The sequence below is a fragment of the Botrytis cinerea genome, chromosome 1, assembly GCF_000143535.2.
Source record: "Botrytis cinerea B05.10 chromosome 1, complete sequence".
NCBI classification, from domain to species: Eukaryota; Fungi; Ascomycota; class Leotiomycetes; order Helotiales; family Sclerotiniaceae; genus Botrytis; species Botrytis cinerea.
The window spans coordinates 675,753-693,963 of record NC_037310.1 but is presented as its reverse complement, the minus strand read 5'-3'; the positions used below and the strand labels follow the sequence as shown (position 1 = coordinate 693,963).

The 18,211-nt window shown below is 43.0% G+C and overlaps 6 protein-coding genes across 6 annotated transcripts; 3 read left to right on the top strand and 3 right to left on the bottom strand.

Annotated features, from left to right (window-relative positions):
• Positions 1-192: 192 nt before the first annotated feature.
• Positions 193-1,651, bottom strand: BCIN_01g01780 (hypothetical protein). The gene is made up of 2 exons (XM_001555602.2): positions 1,324-1,651; positions 193-1,216 (listed from the first exon to the last, which is right to left on the bottom strand). Exons 1-2 carry the CDS (start codon positions 1,432-1,434, stop codon positions 596-598), a joined length of 732 nt encoding a protein of 243 aa, XP_001555652.1. The 5' UTR covers positions 1,435-1,651; the 3' UTR covers positions 193-595.
• A 161-nt stretch (positions 1,652-1,812) lies between these two features.
• Positions 1,813-3,664, top strand: BCIN_01g01770 (hypothetical protein). Its single transcript, XM_001555601.2, has 2 exons — positions 1,813-2,114; positions 2,204-3,664. Exons 1-2 carry the CDS (start codon positions 1,988-1,990, stop codon positions 3,157-3,159), a joined length of 1,083 nt encoding a protein of 360 aa, XP_001555651.1. The 5' UTR covers positions 1,813-1,987; the 3' UTR covers positions 3,160-3,664.
• A 1,820-nt stretch (positions 3,665-5,484) lies between these two features.
• Positions 5,485-9,539, top strand: BCIN_01g01760 (hypothetical protein). Its single transcript, XM_024690261.1, has 3 exons — positions 5,485-5,756; positions 5,806-6,295; positions 6,344-9,539. The coding sequence occupies exons 1-3, from the start codon at positions 5,649-5,651 to the stop codon at positions 9,340-9,342; spliced, it is 3,597 nt and encodes a 1,198-aa protein (XP_024546029.1). The 5' UTR covers positions 5,485-5,648; the 3' UTR covers positions 9,343-9,539.
• A 1,189-nt stretch (positions 9,540-10,728) lies between these two features.
• On the bottom strand, positions 10,729-11,613 carry BCIN_01g01750 (hypothetical protein). The gene has a single exon (XM_001555598.2). The coding sequence runs from the start codon at positions 11,553-11,555 to the stop codon at positions 10,803-10,805; it is 753 nt and encodes a 250-aa protein (XP_001555648.1). The 5' UTR covers positions 11,556-11,613; the 3' UTR covers positions 10,729-10,802.
• Positions 11,614-13,374: 1,761 nt separating this feature from the next.
• Positions 13,375-16,565, bottom strand: BCIN_01g01740 (hypothetical protein). Its single transcript, XM_024690260.1, has 6 exons — positions 16,486-16,565; positions 15,919-16,420; positions 15,664-15,832; positions 15,387-15,596; positions 15,132-15,327; positions 13,375-15,081 (listed from the first exon to the last, which is right to left on the bottom strand). Exons 2-6 carry the CDS (start codon positions 16,003-16,005, stop codon positions 13,503-13,505), a joined length of 2,241 nt encoding a protein of 746 aa, XP_024546028.1. The 5' UTR covers positions 16,006-16,420; positions 16,486-16,565; the 3' UTR covers positions 13,375-13,502.
• A 162-nt stretch (positions 16,566-16,727) lies between these two features.
• Positions 16,728-18,015, top strand: BCIN_01g01730 (hypothetical protein). Its single transcript, XM_001555596.2, has one exon. It carries the CDS (start codon positions 16,856-16,858, stop codon positions 17,636-17,638), a length of 783 nt encoding a protein of 260 aa, XP_001555646.1. The 5' UTR covers positions 16,728-16,855; the 3' UTR covers positions 17,639-18,015.
• The last annotated feature ends 196 nt before the right edge of the window (positions 18,016-18,211 follow it).

Here is an 18,211-nt window from a genome sequence, read left to right as displayed (position 1 = left end):
GATAGGATAGGATGGGAGAGTGAAATGAAATGAAATGAACTATTGAACGATTGAACGATTGATTGATTGATTGACTGGAGTAGTAATGTATATATGCGGGAAAAAAAAATCCATAGTGAGAAAGAGGGGGAGAGGGAGGGAATTTGTGCAGACGGGACTGCGGGATGGATATCTAATGTATCCATGCATGTATGGACGGATTATCTCTATATCATATTTCCATGTAGGTAGAAGAAGGAGGAGAGCTGAATTTCTTGCTTTTGGTATGGAGTTTGTCTTTTTCTGGCCGTCTTTCTTTTCTTTCTAGTCTATATCTGAGTAGCAATAGAACTTCTGTAAGAGGTGCAGGTCTTGGTCCAGTCACACATGTTCTTTTGATAGAAGTGCAATGTTTGTATCTCTTTTGAGTCTTTCTTAAATGCTTCCTACTGAGATTGAAAAGACCTATCTCCTTTCGAAGATCGTTACGCCTATGCAATATAGCAGATGTGGTTTCCATAATCCCCCTGCTGGATCAATTTCCATATAAGTACCAGATTCCCCCAAACTCCTCGCCTCAAATCGAAATATAATGCACGCAAGTCTTCCCTCAAAATTAATAATCATCTCCACCTCCTCCATCCCCTCCATCATCATCATCATCCTCGCCATTCTCAAAGTACTGCTCCGCATCGTAATCTCCGCCCATGTCCTCCTCATCATCCTCATAATCATTATCTTGTTCCTCCTCAATTTCTTCTTCTCCCAAGTCCTCCTCTCCCTCTGCCCCCTCTACACCCGTCGCTTGTTGAATCTTCGCTAACAGCGCTCGAGTCTTCTCCGAAGGATCTTCCTCTCCCATCGCCGCCAACGCAGCATTGTCCTTTGCAGTCTTTGCTTCTTCCTCTCCACTCAACACGGACCATAACTCCTGCGGATAAAACTCCTTATTAAAATTCATCCCGCTCACTAAAGGAATAGCTCGCTTTTTTCGTTGATACTTCATACTGTATGTTTCGACGCCGAGGAAAGGATCGAAATCCGCTTTGGTTTGTCGTCCATATTGTTCGTTGAATTGCTTTTCTCCAAAGGTCCGGACCGGCGCATCGGTGTCGCGTTTCGTGGAGTGCGTGTAGAGGGGTCCGCGGTGGATTTTGTCGCGGAGCGTGCGGTAGTATTTTACTTGCGTGCGTTCTTGGGGGGTGAGAGGAGATGGTCGTTTGAGATTGGGATGACGCTGAGATATGTGTCAGTAGAGGGTTTTTATAGAAATACATTGAAATGAGAGGGTAGAAATTGGATATAGAACAAGGCTCGAAAGGAGTTGGAGAAGGTGTGACGCACTGGATAATCTTCACTTGGTGTGAAGTCTAATTTCAAGGTAGCATCGTGCTCCCATGTTGCGCCTTTTATACCACCTCCTCTGGCACCTCCTCTACCTCCACGAAAGGCCATCCTATGCTAGATTCTTAGATTCTTGTGACGATTGGCGATTGACGAGTTTCGGTGATTCGCAACCGGGCAGAATGTGTGTTGAGTAAAACTTGGCTTTGTGGTGATATATTGTGCTTCAATTGGCGTGAAATGCTTGCGACGAGTAGTATCGAGGATATATGCGAATCAAATCAGAACTCACAGACTGGTAGTTGCTTGAATAACTTTGGCGCGTCACTTTTGGTAAAAAATTTAAAATTTGGGGATGATGGGAATTTGGTCTGAGCTAGATATTATTCCCCAATATTTTCTGCCATTATTCAAAAGCGGTGAACCTCAATTTAAATGGCGGGGTGTAAGCTGGGCTGGATCTACCTAGGTAATAGCTACACGCTTCTTGGACGCTATACCACCAATAGTCAGCGACAACACTCTTTACTTTTCCACGTCCATCTTCTAATTTCGAATAATCAACAGACTTTAAAATCCTGGGGAGATCTGCCTCAGATTCTCACATCACTGTGAAATACACAATCATTGAATAATACGACGTCTGAGGAGCATATTGTCCAAAATGGATGTAGACGACACCCCCATATTCAAATTGGAGGAGCTTGAAGCTCATCTCCAGGATTTGGTAAAATCTCCAGATACCCCAATCGACACAAAACTCTTTGATGCCGTAGAGCTGCAACTCACAGGTATGTGCCGGTTTTTCCCTACATACTAGAAGAGCTCTAAAGCAAGCTGTCGTGTTCCACAATCTTCACGGCTTCTAATCTCCTTTTAGAATACAACATCTCCCCTTTGATCCCGAAACTACTTCCTACTATTACCCAGATCCTCCTTACCACACAGCAAGACCCTACAGTACTCGCCAGTCTATCAGTAAAGTTATTACAGCCAATTACATTTCCCCAGGCACTCCAGTTGGCTTCCGAAGACGCTTTGATTCTCGCACTTCGATCCCCCATACCTGCTGCGAACATTCTTGCCATAAAAATTATTCAAAAGGCCACCAAAAGCTCCGCAGATGTAGCAAATCTATCTGGTATGAGAGGAGTGGTCGAGAATTATATCCGAACATGGCTTGGCAGCCCTCATGTCGGGGTTGGGGAGAAAGCTACGCAAGTGCTAGGAGAACTTTTAGATGTTGACTCTGTTCGAGAATTGACACATATCACAAATGGAGTAGGAAATATGGATATTGATGCTCAGCGGCCACCCGGACAAGGAGCGCTCTGGCGAAGAATATTCCAAGATGTCGAAATCTACGAAATACTTTTCTCGCTGTGTAGTTTGAAGACTATTGGGAAAGACGATGGTCAATTGGATGAGAAACAAAAGACACTTGCTCAAGCTCGTTTATTGAGAATTCTTCCTCACTTGGTAACCGTGGGTTTTGATTACCTCACGCGCCCAACGTTGAGCCAAGTCGACAAGGAGTATATATCGCCACGGGACGATGGCAAACTCGGGCTACTTTACTTCGCGGCAATGGAAATGGTGGATAAAGAAGACCTACTTATGCACATGACGCTGACCATCTTCTTCTTGGAATTATTGGAGGCACTAAGTACTGTAGAATGGCTCTTCGGCCCGAGACAGACTTATGTTGCTGAAATGATAAGGAAAGCTATGGAGTCAGACGTGGAGTTACGTCAATCGATTGAGGGTGTGACTCTGTCGCCAGAATCAACCTCACAAACGAAAGAATTGATAATTTCTTTAAAGCTACTATCTTAGATATGGTGTTAGTTAATCAAACCATACCATTTGGTTTCAACAGCATATAGAGTTTACAGCTTGGATCGTCGTCTTGAAAACCTTATTCGCATATCTCCCGTTTCTACCGTGTGTAACCTGTGGTTAAGGGGGCATCGCTAGAGAATGATTGACTAATGACAAGATATAATAACGGTCTTATTGGTAATGGAATTGTCGAACAAATGACCAAAATATTTTGGCCACAGCACAACTACAGGTTGCATATGGGTTTGGCTTCTTGGTGCTGCATCTACTTCGTGCTCACAGCATTGGTGTGCGGTTAATGCCGTTAATATCAATATTCCAAGCATTAGCTGAAAGTTGTAGAAAAGAAAATGAACATGTTGCATTACCTTCAATATTACTACCTTTTCACATGTTACGTTCAAACTTGATCACACCAACACAATCAATATATGACTGTTGTTGCAACCGAATTCAGCCTTAATGTATTAGTCAATGAGATAGCAGCACAACTTCCACACAGTATCATGTATTCAATTTTCTATCAATTTTTTAGACTTGTTAGTGTTATTACGTTACCCTGCAAAGTTCTCTAATATGCAAAAAATATACTGCACTACAACTCTGCTGTAGTATCCAAGTTTAAAAATATGTACACTTTTTCTTGGCCCAAATCAATCGATACGAAGCAATCTCGAGACCCGAAGACTTTCAAGAATCGCACCGATTCTTCCATTAAAGTTTGGGAAATATTTTGTTCCGATGGGTCTGGGTTCAAGATGATCAACAGGCATCATTCACGTAATCTAGGATTGCTCGGACGGCAAGAGAGAAAAAAAGAGAAGTGGGTGTGGCGGCCATGTGGGTTTGGTGAACTCCCAAGAATATCAATGCTTTGACACCTTGATAGGAATCGATAGGGATGATAGGTGTTGAATGGACGATCTTGTTGATCAATTTAAGCTTGATTCAACAGCGAGAAATATTGGGGGATCAACACAGGATGATGGGAGTGGACGTCAAGATATCGTATGTATCTGAGTACAAGTAGTCCTGTCGTATTTTGGGCGATAGTCTCTTATTTATCTTTTCTCCAGGAAATTGATGTCGAATCATCAAACCTCGGCGTGATCGAATATTGTACAAGCATTATTATAAGTGCTTACCTGTCTAGGGGGCCCTCAACGGCGCAGTACAGCTATTGGACTTTGTCTAGCCGTGTAGAAATTTTACTCTCTCAAGAATCCTTCACCCCATCTTTCTTTTTAGGCAACGGTTACTCCTAGACCAGGCTGGATGTAACATCAAATGATACCAAGTTAACTAATCTCTTCATTCGGTTATTTGCTGACACCTTTTACTCCCTTAAGATTATCCAACCATGAGCCGACATTGGATTTTGATTGTGCTAATGGATCCTCTTAAGAAAAGACAAGCTTTTTCACGATTAGTGGTCCTATCATAAGGATGAATAGACACGGCCCACGAGTCGGTGATAGCGGTCGGATCGCTTAGTTTTGGATCTTGTTCCTGACTAGTCATCTTTAAAGAGACGGGATATCGTGATCTAAAGAAGGGTTTTTTTGGATGAAACAGAGTAAGCGTCTAGATACAGTACATGTCCCTTTGACTAATAGGGTCCCCAAGAAAAAGTCGAATCATTTTAACCTTTTAAAGTGAAGAGAATAGAACAGGACTCTAGACTTTAGTGTTAGTAGTAGAAATGACACATTTGAACAGGACCCGATGATTCGGACCAACTTTGTGGGAGAACGTTATACCGATCTTACTTTTTGTCAATACTCGGGAAATTATCACAGACTTCAATCCCCACTCCCACAACCAATTGTTTATCCTTATGGAGTAACCATTGCGCGCAAAGTGGATTGAGGGACGGTCGAATTGATGCATTAAGCACAACTGCCCCTCGGGTAAATCAGCCGAATAAGCTACTCCGTTCCTGCAGAGGCCCCCTGGAACGGGCTTATTTCTACAAATGAACTCAATTCATTCTCCTCATTGGCTGTTAGAGCCTCAAATTCCCCGCGCTACCTTGATTTATTTACCTCTCGGGAGATTACCTGCCAAGAATGCCTTGGACGGTCTTCGCTTTCGTTCTTTGCATATTTAGCGAGCTGTATTATGGCCGTCATTGGATACCTCGCATACAATTCGACAATATCTGAGCATCATTTAGCCAGAAATCGTTGTGTAACCCCTGGTTCACGCCGAACCGTTCGATTTTGGTCTCGACAATGACAGGATCAGGAGAAATGTTACATATCCTTGTTCTATACAATTCCTTTTCCCTTTTCTTCCTCTCTTCTCTCTCTCTTTCTTGAATTCTAGACATCAAGTTTCTCATCAACCGGTGACCTTCGTACCGTGCAAACATTTGTTTGCGTCCTGTCTTTGACAACCAAACCAGTTCAACCACATTCTTTACCTGGCTTCGGCCTCTTCACACTTTCATTTTTGCGTATATACTTAATATCTTCTTAATAATGTATCCTTCAAAGTCTTTTACTGTGGCTGCGGCTACTTTTGCGTTAATTGCTCCTGCTGCCGCTCTCTATGATGCATCATCACCTGCAAATTTGGCTTTGTATTGGGTATGGCTTACAACTAGATTCAAAATACTATTGCTGATTATGACGATAGGGCTCCGGACCATCTCAAACCAATCTTTCATATTACTGCGAGCAATCTACAGTAGACATCATTCCATTAGCTTTTATGAATGTTTTCCCAGCACAAGGTGATGGTTACCCAGCCGAGAACTTTGGTAATGCTTGTTATGGTCAACCAATCTTCACACCAGGACCAGGTTATCCATTGGGAGATGTAAACACTTCGAAAGATCAGCTTTACGTTCAGTGCCCAGGCATTCAAGAGGGAATTCCTTACTGTCAATCACTAGGAAAGAAGATACTACTTTCTCTCGGAGGAGCCTCGAACACTTATCAACTTACAGGAGCAGCTGACGGAGAATACTTCGCTGATTTCTTATGGGGAAGCTATGGACCTTTCAAACAATCGTGGTTGGATGCTGGTGGAATTAGACCAATGGATGGTGGTTACTATGGAACTGACTCTAGTGTTCACATTGACATTGATGGATTCGATTTCGATATCGAGTTTGGTCCTACAGGTAAGAGAGACCACTAAAACGTATGATGTCAAGGCTGACATCCATCAGATTATTCCGAAGGTTATATTGCAATGATCAACAGACTCCGAGAACATTTCGCCGAGAACCCATCGAAGAAATATTTCATTTCAGGAGCTCCACAATGTCCATTGCCAGAACCAAACATGGGAGCCATGATTGCTGGTGCCCAATTCGATCTTTTATGGATTCAATTTTATAACAATGCTGCAGCTCAATGCACAGCTCGTCAATGGGCCGACAACTATGCTTTAACTGGACAAGAAGATTCTGCAGAATTCACCTACGATCAATGGTTGTCAACCATCAACAATGGTGCAAGTGCTGGTGCCTCTATCTATCTTGGTCTCCTCGGTTCTACCTTAGCAGGAACTGCATCTGACTACATCTCTCCACTCGAGGCTCAAAGCTTGATCGAGTCTTATCATAACAAACCTCAATTTGGAGGTGTCATGATTTGGGAAGCTACATATTCTCAAGAAAACACAGATGAAGAACTTAAAGGGGATTCTTACCACGGATTTATTAAGTCTTGTTTGGCTTCTTACGCACCACCTCCTCCCACCTCGACATCCTCGATTGTTCACAGCACTACTATCAGTAGTTCCAGCTCCACTTCAGAAGTCTCTATCACTTCCAGTGTCCCAGCATCGACTGAATCATCTGCTGCTACCAGTAGCACTGTGATCTCGATCTCAAGTACTTCGACCTCGGTTTCGGAATCTTCTTCCACTTCAACTTTGACTTCCTCAGAATCTTCTACTACATCATCCTCGAGTTTGTTGGAGACCTCAACTACTTCAACGTCTACTTCTACATCCGTTTCGGAAACCTCGACCGTCACATCCTCTTCATCATTGGAATCTTCTGCTGCACAATCTTCGACTTACTCAGAAGTTTTGCCAACTCAAGCATCATCTGGCTACACCATCCCAGGATATTCTCACAAGGCGACATCTTCTTTGACCCACTCCCAAGTTCATTCCTCAAAGCCAGCTGGAAGCTACACTTTCACTGGACATTCTTCTAAACCTACAAGCATCGCAACAGGCTACACTTCGAAGTCTCACTCCGCCAAGCCATCGTCTAAACCATCTTCCGGTTACACTTCAGTGTATTCCTCTAACTCTACTACTAGTGGAAGTGTTCACTCATCCAGACCATATTCCACTAAGTCTGTCGTCACAGGTACTGGGGTTTCTAGCAAGCCATATCACACCAAGTCTTCTGTGATTGGTACTGGAGCATCCACCAAACCATACCCTACCAAATCTTCCATAGTTGGTACAGGTCAATCTAGCAAGCCACGCCCTACCAAATCTCTCGGAACTGGTGTTAAATCTTGCAAGAGCAGATCCAAGACCAGAACCAGGACCAAGACCAAGACAAAGACATCATCTGCAGGCCCATCAGGATACCCGGCATCGACTTCTTCCGTCGTTATCTCATCTACTGCACCATATGGAAACAGTACTTACAGTCACTCAGAAACTACTCCAGCTTCCAGCGCCACATCTTCAGTTGAGGGAATTACTGTATCTTCAGGTACTGCCACTGAAACTGGGCCAGGATCTAGTGCAACCGACTCAACCGTCGTAGGACCTTCTACAAGCGGTACCAGTGAATTACCAACTGGATCTGCTACCAACAGCGGATCTGTAACATCAGAAACTGGTTCTGCCTCCGCTAGTGGATCTATTTCATCCGGGACTGGCTCGATAACTTCGGCTATTCAATACACTACTTCAACAGCTTATGTTACCACAGTCTATACAATCACCTCCTGTGCCGCAACAGTTACTGATTGCCCAGGAAGAATTGGATCCGTAACCACTGAAACCATTTCCTCTTACACCACTGTCTGCCCTGTCACTGCAACTGCCACCTCAACATCTTCTGCTGAAGGAATTTCCGTATCTTCAAAGCCATCTTCGGCCCCAGGAGTCACTGCATCGCAAACACCATCCTCTTCGGCCCAAGGAAGTGCTACATTGCCAATTACTTCAGTTGTTCAATACACCACATCTACGGCTTATGTAACCTCTGTTTATACCATCACATCTTGTGCAGCAACCGTCACCGATTGCCCAGGAAGAATTGGTTCTGTAACCACCGAGACAATTTCCTCTTACACTACCGTTTGCCCTGTAACAGAGACCAGTGGAAACAGTGGCATTGTTAGCTCCACATCTTCCCCAGCTGGAGGACCCGTTCCAACCACAACAGTTACTTCATATGGAACTTCAACTGTCTACCAAACATCTGTTTATACTATCACTTCATGTGCTCCAAGTGTAACAGATTGCCCGGCTAGATCAGGTCAAGTCACAACTGAGACAATCTCATCATACACTTCCGTGTATCCAATCACTGTTTCTACTGCTCCTATCAATGTACCTACCTCCGGAGCTTCTTCAGCTGCTGGAATCGAAACTTCAGTACCCGGTGTCAAGGTTTCTTCCACCGCCAGTATTTTCACCTCAGCCCCTGCAGCTGGAGCTTCATCTATCGCTGGTGTATCGTCAGCAGTTCCAACCAAGGGTGCCTCTTCAGCTGCTGGCATCGTAACCTCAGTCCCAGTCATCGGAGCATCCTCATCCGCGGCCACCCCTGAAGCCGCATCCCCAACAAGCCTCTACACAACCCTAATCTCCACCCTTATCAATTCTCAAACCACCACCATCTCCGCCATCGTCGCTCCTTCAATCATCACCGTTGTTCCCGTTGCAATCGCATCCCCATCTCCAGCTTCATCGCCATACACCAGCATCGCACCACCGTATGGTGCTGGAAACGGCACCTTGGTCGCTACGGGCACCGCATCGTCGATTACGAGAGTGCCAAAACCAAGTTCGTATGTGGTTAAGGCGGAGGGCGAGAGCACTAGTGCAAAGAGTGGAAGTGTGACGACTCAGATACCGGTGGCGACTCCGAGCGCGGTTACTTTCGAGGGAGGCGCGGAGAAACTGGTTAAAGGGTTGGGTGTGTGGGCTGCTGTGGGTATGATGGGGTTGGTTCTTTTCATCTAGCATTTAGATACTTTATGATGATGAGGGGGTTTATGTTTGCATGTATGTAAGATAGGATAATTTTCTTGGGCGGAAGGGGGATATGTTTATGATAAAAAAATCAATCTATTGATTATTCTTTTGTATGTAGTATTTTTATTTTTGAAGCTTTGATTATGATAAATGATAGATTGTTTTGTCTTTGGTATTTTTTTGCAAATTGACTCTGATTTTCTTGTAACGTTATGTATGTTCTAAATTTTTAGGATATCGTATTGTGTTATTGATAATATGTCGCTTCGTAATGAATAGAAGAGGAAAATATTGACCCTTTTTGATGAAGTTTGGATTCTGCGGAAGAGACTTTGTAAAGAAGTCATCAATAGTTTATTCATTCATATTGTATTGTTTTGCGTGCTCGATAATATCTGGAAAATTGAATGGTTATTTAGATTGAAGACGGCACGGAAATCTTGGAGTTGTTGGAATATAGGCGAAACTTATTAGGTTATTTTGAAGGAGATTGGAAGGAGAAACTTTGGATTAATTGGATTTTGGAAAGGATAAATGGGGAACAATGTAGATGTGGAATGGAATTGGGGAGAGCAAGAGAAGGTGATAGGTTGAGGGGCGGCTGGAATGGGATGAAGAGAATGTAAAAGAGGGTGAGAATGGGCCGGGTGGGTAGTTGGATAGTGGGTAAGTGAGCAGACGGATTGAAATGAGAACAAAGATGGATATTAAAACTAGATTGAGATTTAACTTTTTAAAACCTAGGATATAATGATTGGAGAGGGTTTAGTAAACTAGGATAGGTTGTTTTTAATATGGGAGGATATTTATGTAGTAGACATTTTAATATTCTCGGGGTGGGTTACTGAAATACGGAATGAGATAGCCAAGATGGAAATGAAATTTAACTTGTGTCTGTTATGAGTTGTATGGAACCATCATTAGTTGGGTTAGAGATTGTGAAAATAATGAATTTTCTCTGAAATTACTTGAATAGCACATCTTGGAAGTCTTGAATACAACGTAACGATAGAAATTTTTGGAAATGTAGTTTTTCATATCTGCATACTGTGTTATTGGATGCATGTAGCATTTGCAATACTGAGTGGTAAAAATGTCATTCGGATGAGATATGCTAAATTTATCATCTATCTATTACCAAGGCAATGCTAAGGTGCAATTTTATCAAGTGATATAGTGCTAAGGCTGTGTGATTTCTAAGGAGCAACTGGTTCAGACATAATGTTATCAGATAGTATATTGTAAAAGTCGCGAGGTATAATTAGTGATATCCAGAGCTCCCCATGATATTTCGTAGAGGCGTGTCTATCTACAAGCGATCATCTCACTATTCAATGCTTAATCAGTTAGAGCTCGTTTTTATTTCTCTCAAAATGAATAATTTGTATTGGTTATCAATCATACTTTGTCATCTATTCATAAAACCACCGCATTACTCTAGAAGGACTCTACTCTTTCTTCAAATGATCCCTATGCTCCCTATGCTCCCTATGTTTCCTATGCTTCCTATGCTTCCTATGCTTTCTAGGTGCATTTTCCGCCTGCGCAACCCCCTCGCTTAACAAATTACTCTCGCCATTCTTCTTGAACCATTCATCCACAACATGAGTTGACCATTCCAAAGCTCCTTCAACAGGTAGCCGATCATCATGCTCGATATAATCAATTTCCGTCATATCATCCGTTTCTGACAGATACTCTGATTCTGTTGATGATCCCGGCCCCATCAAATGCTTCGGTCCTGTAATTAAATCTTTCTGGATTTTTGGTTTACCCTGAGTTCTTGAACTACTCTGGAGAGCCACCATTTTCTTCAAAAGTTTAGTTTCTTCAACTTCTTTAGCTTGATTCTCAACCCATGCCCTAATACTTGAGCTATCATCCGGTCCGATCTTCGTCTTTAGATGATTGTATTTCCCGACAGTTCGATAGGCAGGGTGATCGAGTTTGCTAACTTCGAGTTTATGGAGCTCGGAATCGAGATCAGAGATGATGAGTTTGATGATAGGCTTCAAAGGACCGATTTTAAGACATTGGAGATTCTTCTTGATGGAGTGGATACGTGCTTCGCGGCGGAGGAAAGAGTCTCCTAGCTCAGGTTCGATGCGCTCATGTAGTTTGGTGAGGATAACTTTGAGGGGTTTGAGGAGGATAGAGTCGATAGACTGGACGGCTTCGATTCTGCGGCAGATGTTGCACATCTTGTGAAGGTTTTTGCGTTTAGGAGATAGATTGTAGAAATAGGTGACGTATCTCTGCAAAGGGAGGCGGAGACCAATTTTTATGTGTGAGGTATGCTCAAGGTTTGAATATTGAATGGGAACTGTTATTCAGTAATCGAGTGTTGGAGAGTGTTTTTTAGTTGTTATTGTGATTGTGATTGGGGTTTAGAGATAATCAAGTTCAGAAGTTGTGCACTGACTGGGACTCTGTGGAGTTTATAACCAAAATATGTTTACAGCCAAACACAAGCGCTAGATTGCTAAATGTAAGATACGGACATTACGGCTTGAGGTATCAAAAAGATAGTTGTACGTGTTGATAATCATCTTGGATGTTTACGGTTCGTATCCAGACGTGAATCAGAAAGTACGGTAAATTCATCGGATAACAAAAGGGGGGAGATGTCTATGAGTGAATAAGCAACAATCAGCCATTAGCTCTATGTGTGCACAAAAAGACTACAAAAATTCATACAGTAATAATTGGCAGTAGCTGAATGATAATTGAATGTACATCCACTATCTGATAAAAGATAAAGCACAAAACTAATCCAAAATTCATCCCTAAAACACCCAATTCTTCTCTCTCGTAAAATAAAGTCTCTGACACGGGTATATGGTACATCCTCACCACGATTTAAGTTCAAATCCTTCCATCAGACATTAACAGAGATAATATACATGTGAGCTATGAGAACTGAGTAATTTTTTTTCTCTCTTCCTTTTTCAATTATTTTATAGTAACTTTAAACGGTGAGTTATTTTGGTATTTAAGAATGACACGTATGGAAGAAATGAGCGTGGCTTTGAAATCGAGAGAAATGAAGCGCAAGTGCGCTTCTTCATCATTTTGGCAGGTTGAACCGAAGAGATCTAACAACTTGTTGGTAGTAAAATTGTAGCTCATTGTTAATACTGAGACGATTACAGCCCAATAACCTAGAATAATAGTTTTGATAAAATTTGGCAGTCGCGTAAATCCTTCTCGTTGCTGAACTGGAATGGGCTTTGCTTCATCTCAAGTCACAGCGCACAAATTGATCAGTCAACAACTTCAAGAAAAAGAAGAAAAGGTCCATCTATGGCCATCTGAAGGTGAAGAAAATGAAAAAATTCAGGTACTAATGACTCTCATCACCATCACCACCGTCGTCGTCGTCTTCTTCTTCTTCCTCTTCTTTACTGTCACAATGGTCACAGGGACACGATCTCTCAGAGGGAAAAGAAAAATCCTCTCACCCCCCTTCTTTTCTTCAAATCTCTCCACCCATAACACCAGCGTCTCTTCCACCTTACCAGCACAAAACATCTATATATAGTTCGCAATAGCCCCAATCAATAAATAAATTCGATAAAAGACCTTACCTTCATCTCGCAGTCAGCCCATCAACATCCGACTTCAAGAACTCCCCAGAGACGCCAACAGAACCCTCAGATTAGTATCCGGAAGACCATATCAATTCATGAAATGAATATCACCAAACAGTAGCTGCTGAGAAGGTTCATCGCAGGTAATGTTGTTACTTTTCGCTCTTCCCGGTAGTGACGATCGGACTATATTCATTATGCATACAATTCGCAGTTGTAAGAGTCGAATTACCGTCTGATAAGAAGCGGGTTCTGAATTATGAAAAATTTTGATACATTATTTGGAGCCGATCGGGGTATTAGAGGTGTTTGCGATGATATATGCGGGAGGAAAGGGGCGTGTTCTCGGAGCTTGAACTTGGAAAGCTTTCTAAACATAGTGGTTTAAAAGGCTCAAATCAGAACTACTTTCCGCAATTTTAAAAGCCTTTGGCTTAAATAGAGATGTGTGTGAAAGGAATTGAATTTATCACTATTTGATGCAAGCCATTGTTTGCATAACTAATTGAATACATGACTGTAATTAACGCAACCCATCTGAAATGGAACGTAATACAATCACTTCATCAATTTATCAACTCTCTTCTCCAGACTCCTTTCAAACTCACTCACACCCCCCTCTAATACTTTGACTCCACCACCCTTAACGACATAAACCAATCTCCTCCTCTGTTCCTCATCCTCCTCATCCTCATCGTCATCTTCCTCGTCTTCCTCCCCCTCCTTCCACCCCTCTACTACTTTTCTAACCAACCAACGATCATGACTAACAACCACGACACCCCCATTCCACCCCCTCATCACTTCCCCCACCGCTCTGACCGTCCAAAAATCCAAATGCGTCGTCACCTCATCCAGAACCAATAATTGCGGTTCCTTCCACACCAATCTCGCCAGTGCCAACCGCACAAGCTGACCACCAGATAACTTACTAATCGGAACATCCGAGACAATTCGTCCCTGAAGGCCCAAACCATTTAGGATACCGCGGATTTCCTGCTCGGAGAGCACACCGGCAATGTCGGATGTTAGGAGAGAGAGAGCCGTTAGCTCTGGAGTGCTGTGCGACAGAACTTGCAGATCTTCGACGGAGTTTTGAGAATAGTATGCGAGTCGTAAGCGAGGGTGTTTGGTGAGGGTTCCCTTGGTAGGCTTAGCGGTCTCGGTGAGGAGGGAGAGAAGTGTGGATTTTCCGGCGCCGTTGAGGCCGACGATTCCGATGCGGTCGCCCATGTGGATGGTAAGATTGACGTTTTCTAGAACAAATGGTGCGGGTGGGGTGTTGCTTTTTGAAGATCCGGAGCTTGGGTAGCGGAAGGAGATGTTTTCTAAGGAGAGTAACGGACCGGGAAATCGTAAATCAGGTGCTAGAGGTATCATCATGGAAATACCTCTTTCCTCGGGTGGAATCTCAATTTCTTCTCTGGCTGTCAAGTGGTAGCCAGCTAGGTCGCGGTTGAGTTTGAATCGGGTTCCTTTGGCGGATACTTCCATGCCCATTCGATTATCTAATTTCTTTTGACGAGATTTAGCTTGACGGAGTTTATTTTCATCGCCGGTGGCTTTTCCTTGTTTGATGTTTTGTTGGATGGTTTGCTGGATGTGGGATTTTTGTTTCTCTTGAGCGTCGCGCATGCGGGTTAGATAGAGGGTTTTCTCGCGAATCGTGGATTCGTATGTGGAGAGAGATCCACGGAAATAAGTCAGAGCTTGACTGCGCAGAATGATAAGTTCTTGAGATGTGGCAGTGATGAAATCACGATCGTGAGAGACGATTACAATGGTTGGGGGAGTGGGGGTAGATTCCTTGAGGGTTTCGAGATATTTTTGTAACCAGATTATCCCGAGGAGATCGAGGAAATTGGTGGGCTCGTCGAGAATTAAAATGTCAGTTGGTTGGAGAAGGATGGAAGCGAGATTTGTACGCATTTTCCATCCTCCGGATAGAGTGTTGACTGGTTTATCCAGGTTTGCTTTGGGAAAGCCTAGACCAGAAAGAATAATTCGTGCTTTTGATTCAATATCGGCTAGTCTTGTGGGCTCTAGCTGTAATTGTAACTCTGCGAGGAGTTCTGCTGCTAGGTCTGTCTCTTCTTTGATAGTGGCTTCGTCAATCTCTTCATCTTCTTGATTGATTCTATATCATAAATTAGAATTTGGGTGTCAATCTGGCTCGTGGCCACTTACCGTTCCTCGGAATCTGCAACAATCTTCTCAAAGGCAATCAATGCTTTTCTTGCTGCCATGCCACGCGTTCCACTTCTGAGTCTAGCGTCTTTATCTTTCTCGAATAACTCCTTCTTCAGTCTTTCATGCTGTACTTTACGAAAAGCCCGTACAGGTGTTAGTGCATCTCCTTGATTATCAACAGCTTTGGATAATACTAGGAGATTTTGTCAATATCCAAATAGATCATGTAATAATTGGATTTCCAAAACATACCATCAACTTCATGTTGAATCTCACTTCTTGAAGTAGCTCTGTCGATAACTTCTGCTAATACAGACAGCTTACTTCCTCCCTTTTCTTCAGACTCATTACCCCCTTCGTCACCTGTGTCTTTTGAATCTGCATCTGTTTGCTGCAAGATGGAAATCCTAGTTTGTACAGGAATGCCAGGGATCAACTTCTCCGCAATAGCCTTCAACAAAGCTTTATACCAAACCAGTTATTAGGAATTTCATCTCTCTTTGCTCTAAACGGAAAAGGGGAGACATACTCGATTTTCCCGTGCCATTTCTTCCAATCAATGCGTAGCATATTCCAGCTTTGAGTTTCAAACTCGCATTGGATAAAATCTCAAGACCTTCTGCTTTAGATTTTCCCTTTGACTTCACACCTGATTTACCCGAAGATGTAACCGTGATGTTTAAACCTTCAATATCGAGCTACGATATATATATTGATCAGAATTCCATTTATTTTTAAAGAAGACTAAGGCAAAAGCTCGCGAAAAGGCAGATGATATAATTACCTCCTGATAAACTGGATTCTCGATGTGGAATCTCGTTTGTTTACACGAACATAAAATGGTGGTTGCTGATTCTCCTTGAGACAACATTTTTCCTTTTCGCCTCAGTGATTCGGATGAACAATCGATTTTTAAATGAATAAATTGATAGATTTATTTTCAAAACAAAGGAACAAAAAAAATAATTAAAGCTATTACAGTACTGAACCTGATTTTGATGGCATTAAATTCAACAGAGGATGCACTCGTTAAATAGTTGACATGTATGAGTACGGAGTAGAAAATACCAAGAGCCAACAGACCCCCTCAAGCTTCGGTTGCCGCTTTCCGATGTCGATCTCATCGGCCTGACTCACATGTTTCGGATCCAGGAAACCTTATGTAACTTCAACACACAACGTATAGTTGAGCATTGAAATCGAATCAGAGCTTCCAAAATCTAATAGTAACAAGTGATTCACATTCCCGACACAGTCACATCCCTATGAAACCACAAAACCGTATACTGGAGCGACGTTAGGGTGAGTGGTGATGATAGCTTCGAGTGCGTGCAGACGGGTGGGTACGTACCGGGCGTAAAAGGGTAGACCTCGTACATCAAGAGAACTAAACTGTACGACAGAGAGCTCGACCGAATTCTACGGTTCTTCTGGCATGCTAAGGGTATTGATAGATTTGCACAGGCAGATGAATAAGTTCAGAGATGGCTAGCAAGACATTTCGGTTATAGGTATTGCCACTTCGACTGACTGCGCCACTTACTCCTTGTTCTATGGCTGAGCTCCACAAACGGCCACGTGATATTCCCTTCTGCACCCAACTACTCGAACTCATCGCTCTCATGTCCAGCATCTTTGCATGGAAATACCAGATATAGCAATTCTTGATCAGATACAGCACCGGCGAACCAACAGTCAGTACACAAATCCCAAGCATCCAGATGTCCACCCAAAGTCTCAATCCCCTCTACGTCCCTGAAATACTCACCAAGATCCTCTCGCATCTCGATGCCAAAACTCTCCTCTTCTCCCAACGCGTTTCCAAACAATGGGCCGAATTAATTCAAACATCCCCCCATCTCCAAGAGTGTCTTTTCTTCAAAAGCTCTGCCCCAAATGCAGAGTTTACGCTCAATCCTCTACTGGTTGAGAAATTCCCAGCTTGGTTCAATACGATGGAAGAAGAACCATGGATTCAAGTAGGCCATGAAGTTTTTGATAAGTTGGAATGGGGTTCTTCACCCCGCGTTACAATGGCTTATAAGAGATCTGATGCCAGCTGGCGCAAAATGCTACTGTGTCAGCCCCCACTTGAAGAAATGTTGATTAATTACACGAGGTGTGATAACCAGTGGCTTTGCTTCTGGGACGTAAAGGTTGAGAAAAAAGAAGGTATTAGAATGGGTTTGGCGTATGATTACATGTACCAGGCTATGTATAAATGTATATTCGTGGCTGTGGATGGGCCTCTTTACAATCATGAATTTATGTTCGATTGGAGAGAGGAGAGCACTGCAGGGGAAAGGTCGAAGGAGCGTCGCAGGAGAATCAAGGTATTGGTGGAGCAGGGGTGTAGTTGCTGTGCAGACGATTGTGAAGAATGTAGAGATGTACATGGACATCACAGAATCTTCAAAAGCGAGGGATTTGAGAAGGAAGCGGCCAACGAAGATGCATATTTGAAGATGATGCAAGATGAAGGTTTCGAGACTTGTGAGAGATAGGTCTAGGGTTCTCAAAACATCTGGCCATTCGGAGTAAGGGCTAGATCGGAAGATGGAGCATCCTTAATTAAGAAAAGATATAAATGATGAAGTATCACACACGGTCACGAAGTCAACCAATCAGAATACATTCCGCCGAGTTTATCATAGTAATCGATATTTACTCCATCACGGATGAGAATATCGTTCTCGAAGCTCTTCCTATCCGCATCAAAAGAAGTACACAAACGCTCCGTATTCTTAGCCCCAAAACTGCAGAGCCGACAAATTGTAACCCAGAAGTGACCCAACTTCACCAGGACACCACTCAAGACTGTGTCTGTGAACACGGTATCAATAGCCACGATATCAATAGCCGAGGAGGTCCCTCCCCGACACTTTGTCCTCCAAAAAGTCACTGTAACAATCCGTCTATGCTGCACTTTTCAATGATGCGAAGGGTTAGGAGTTTGCTTACTAGTATGGGGGGTTGCAGGTGCGAGGTAAATGTTGGAATAGAAATGGTAATATGTGATCAAGGAAATGAATGTCTGTGTTTTACAGTCGTTTAAAATCGAAAGACATCATCCGAAC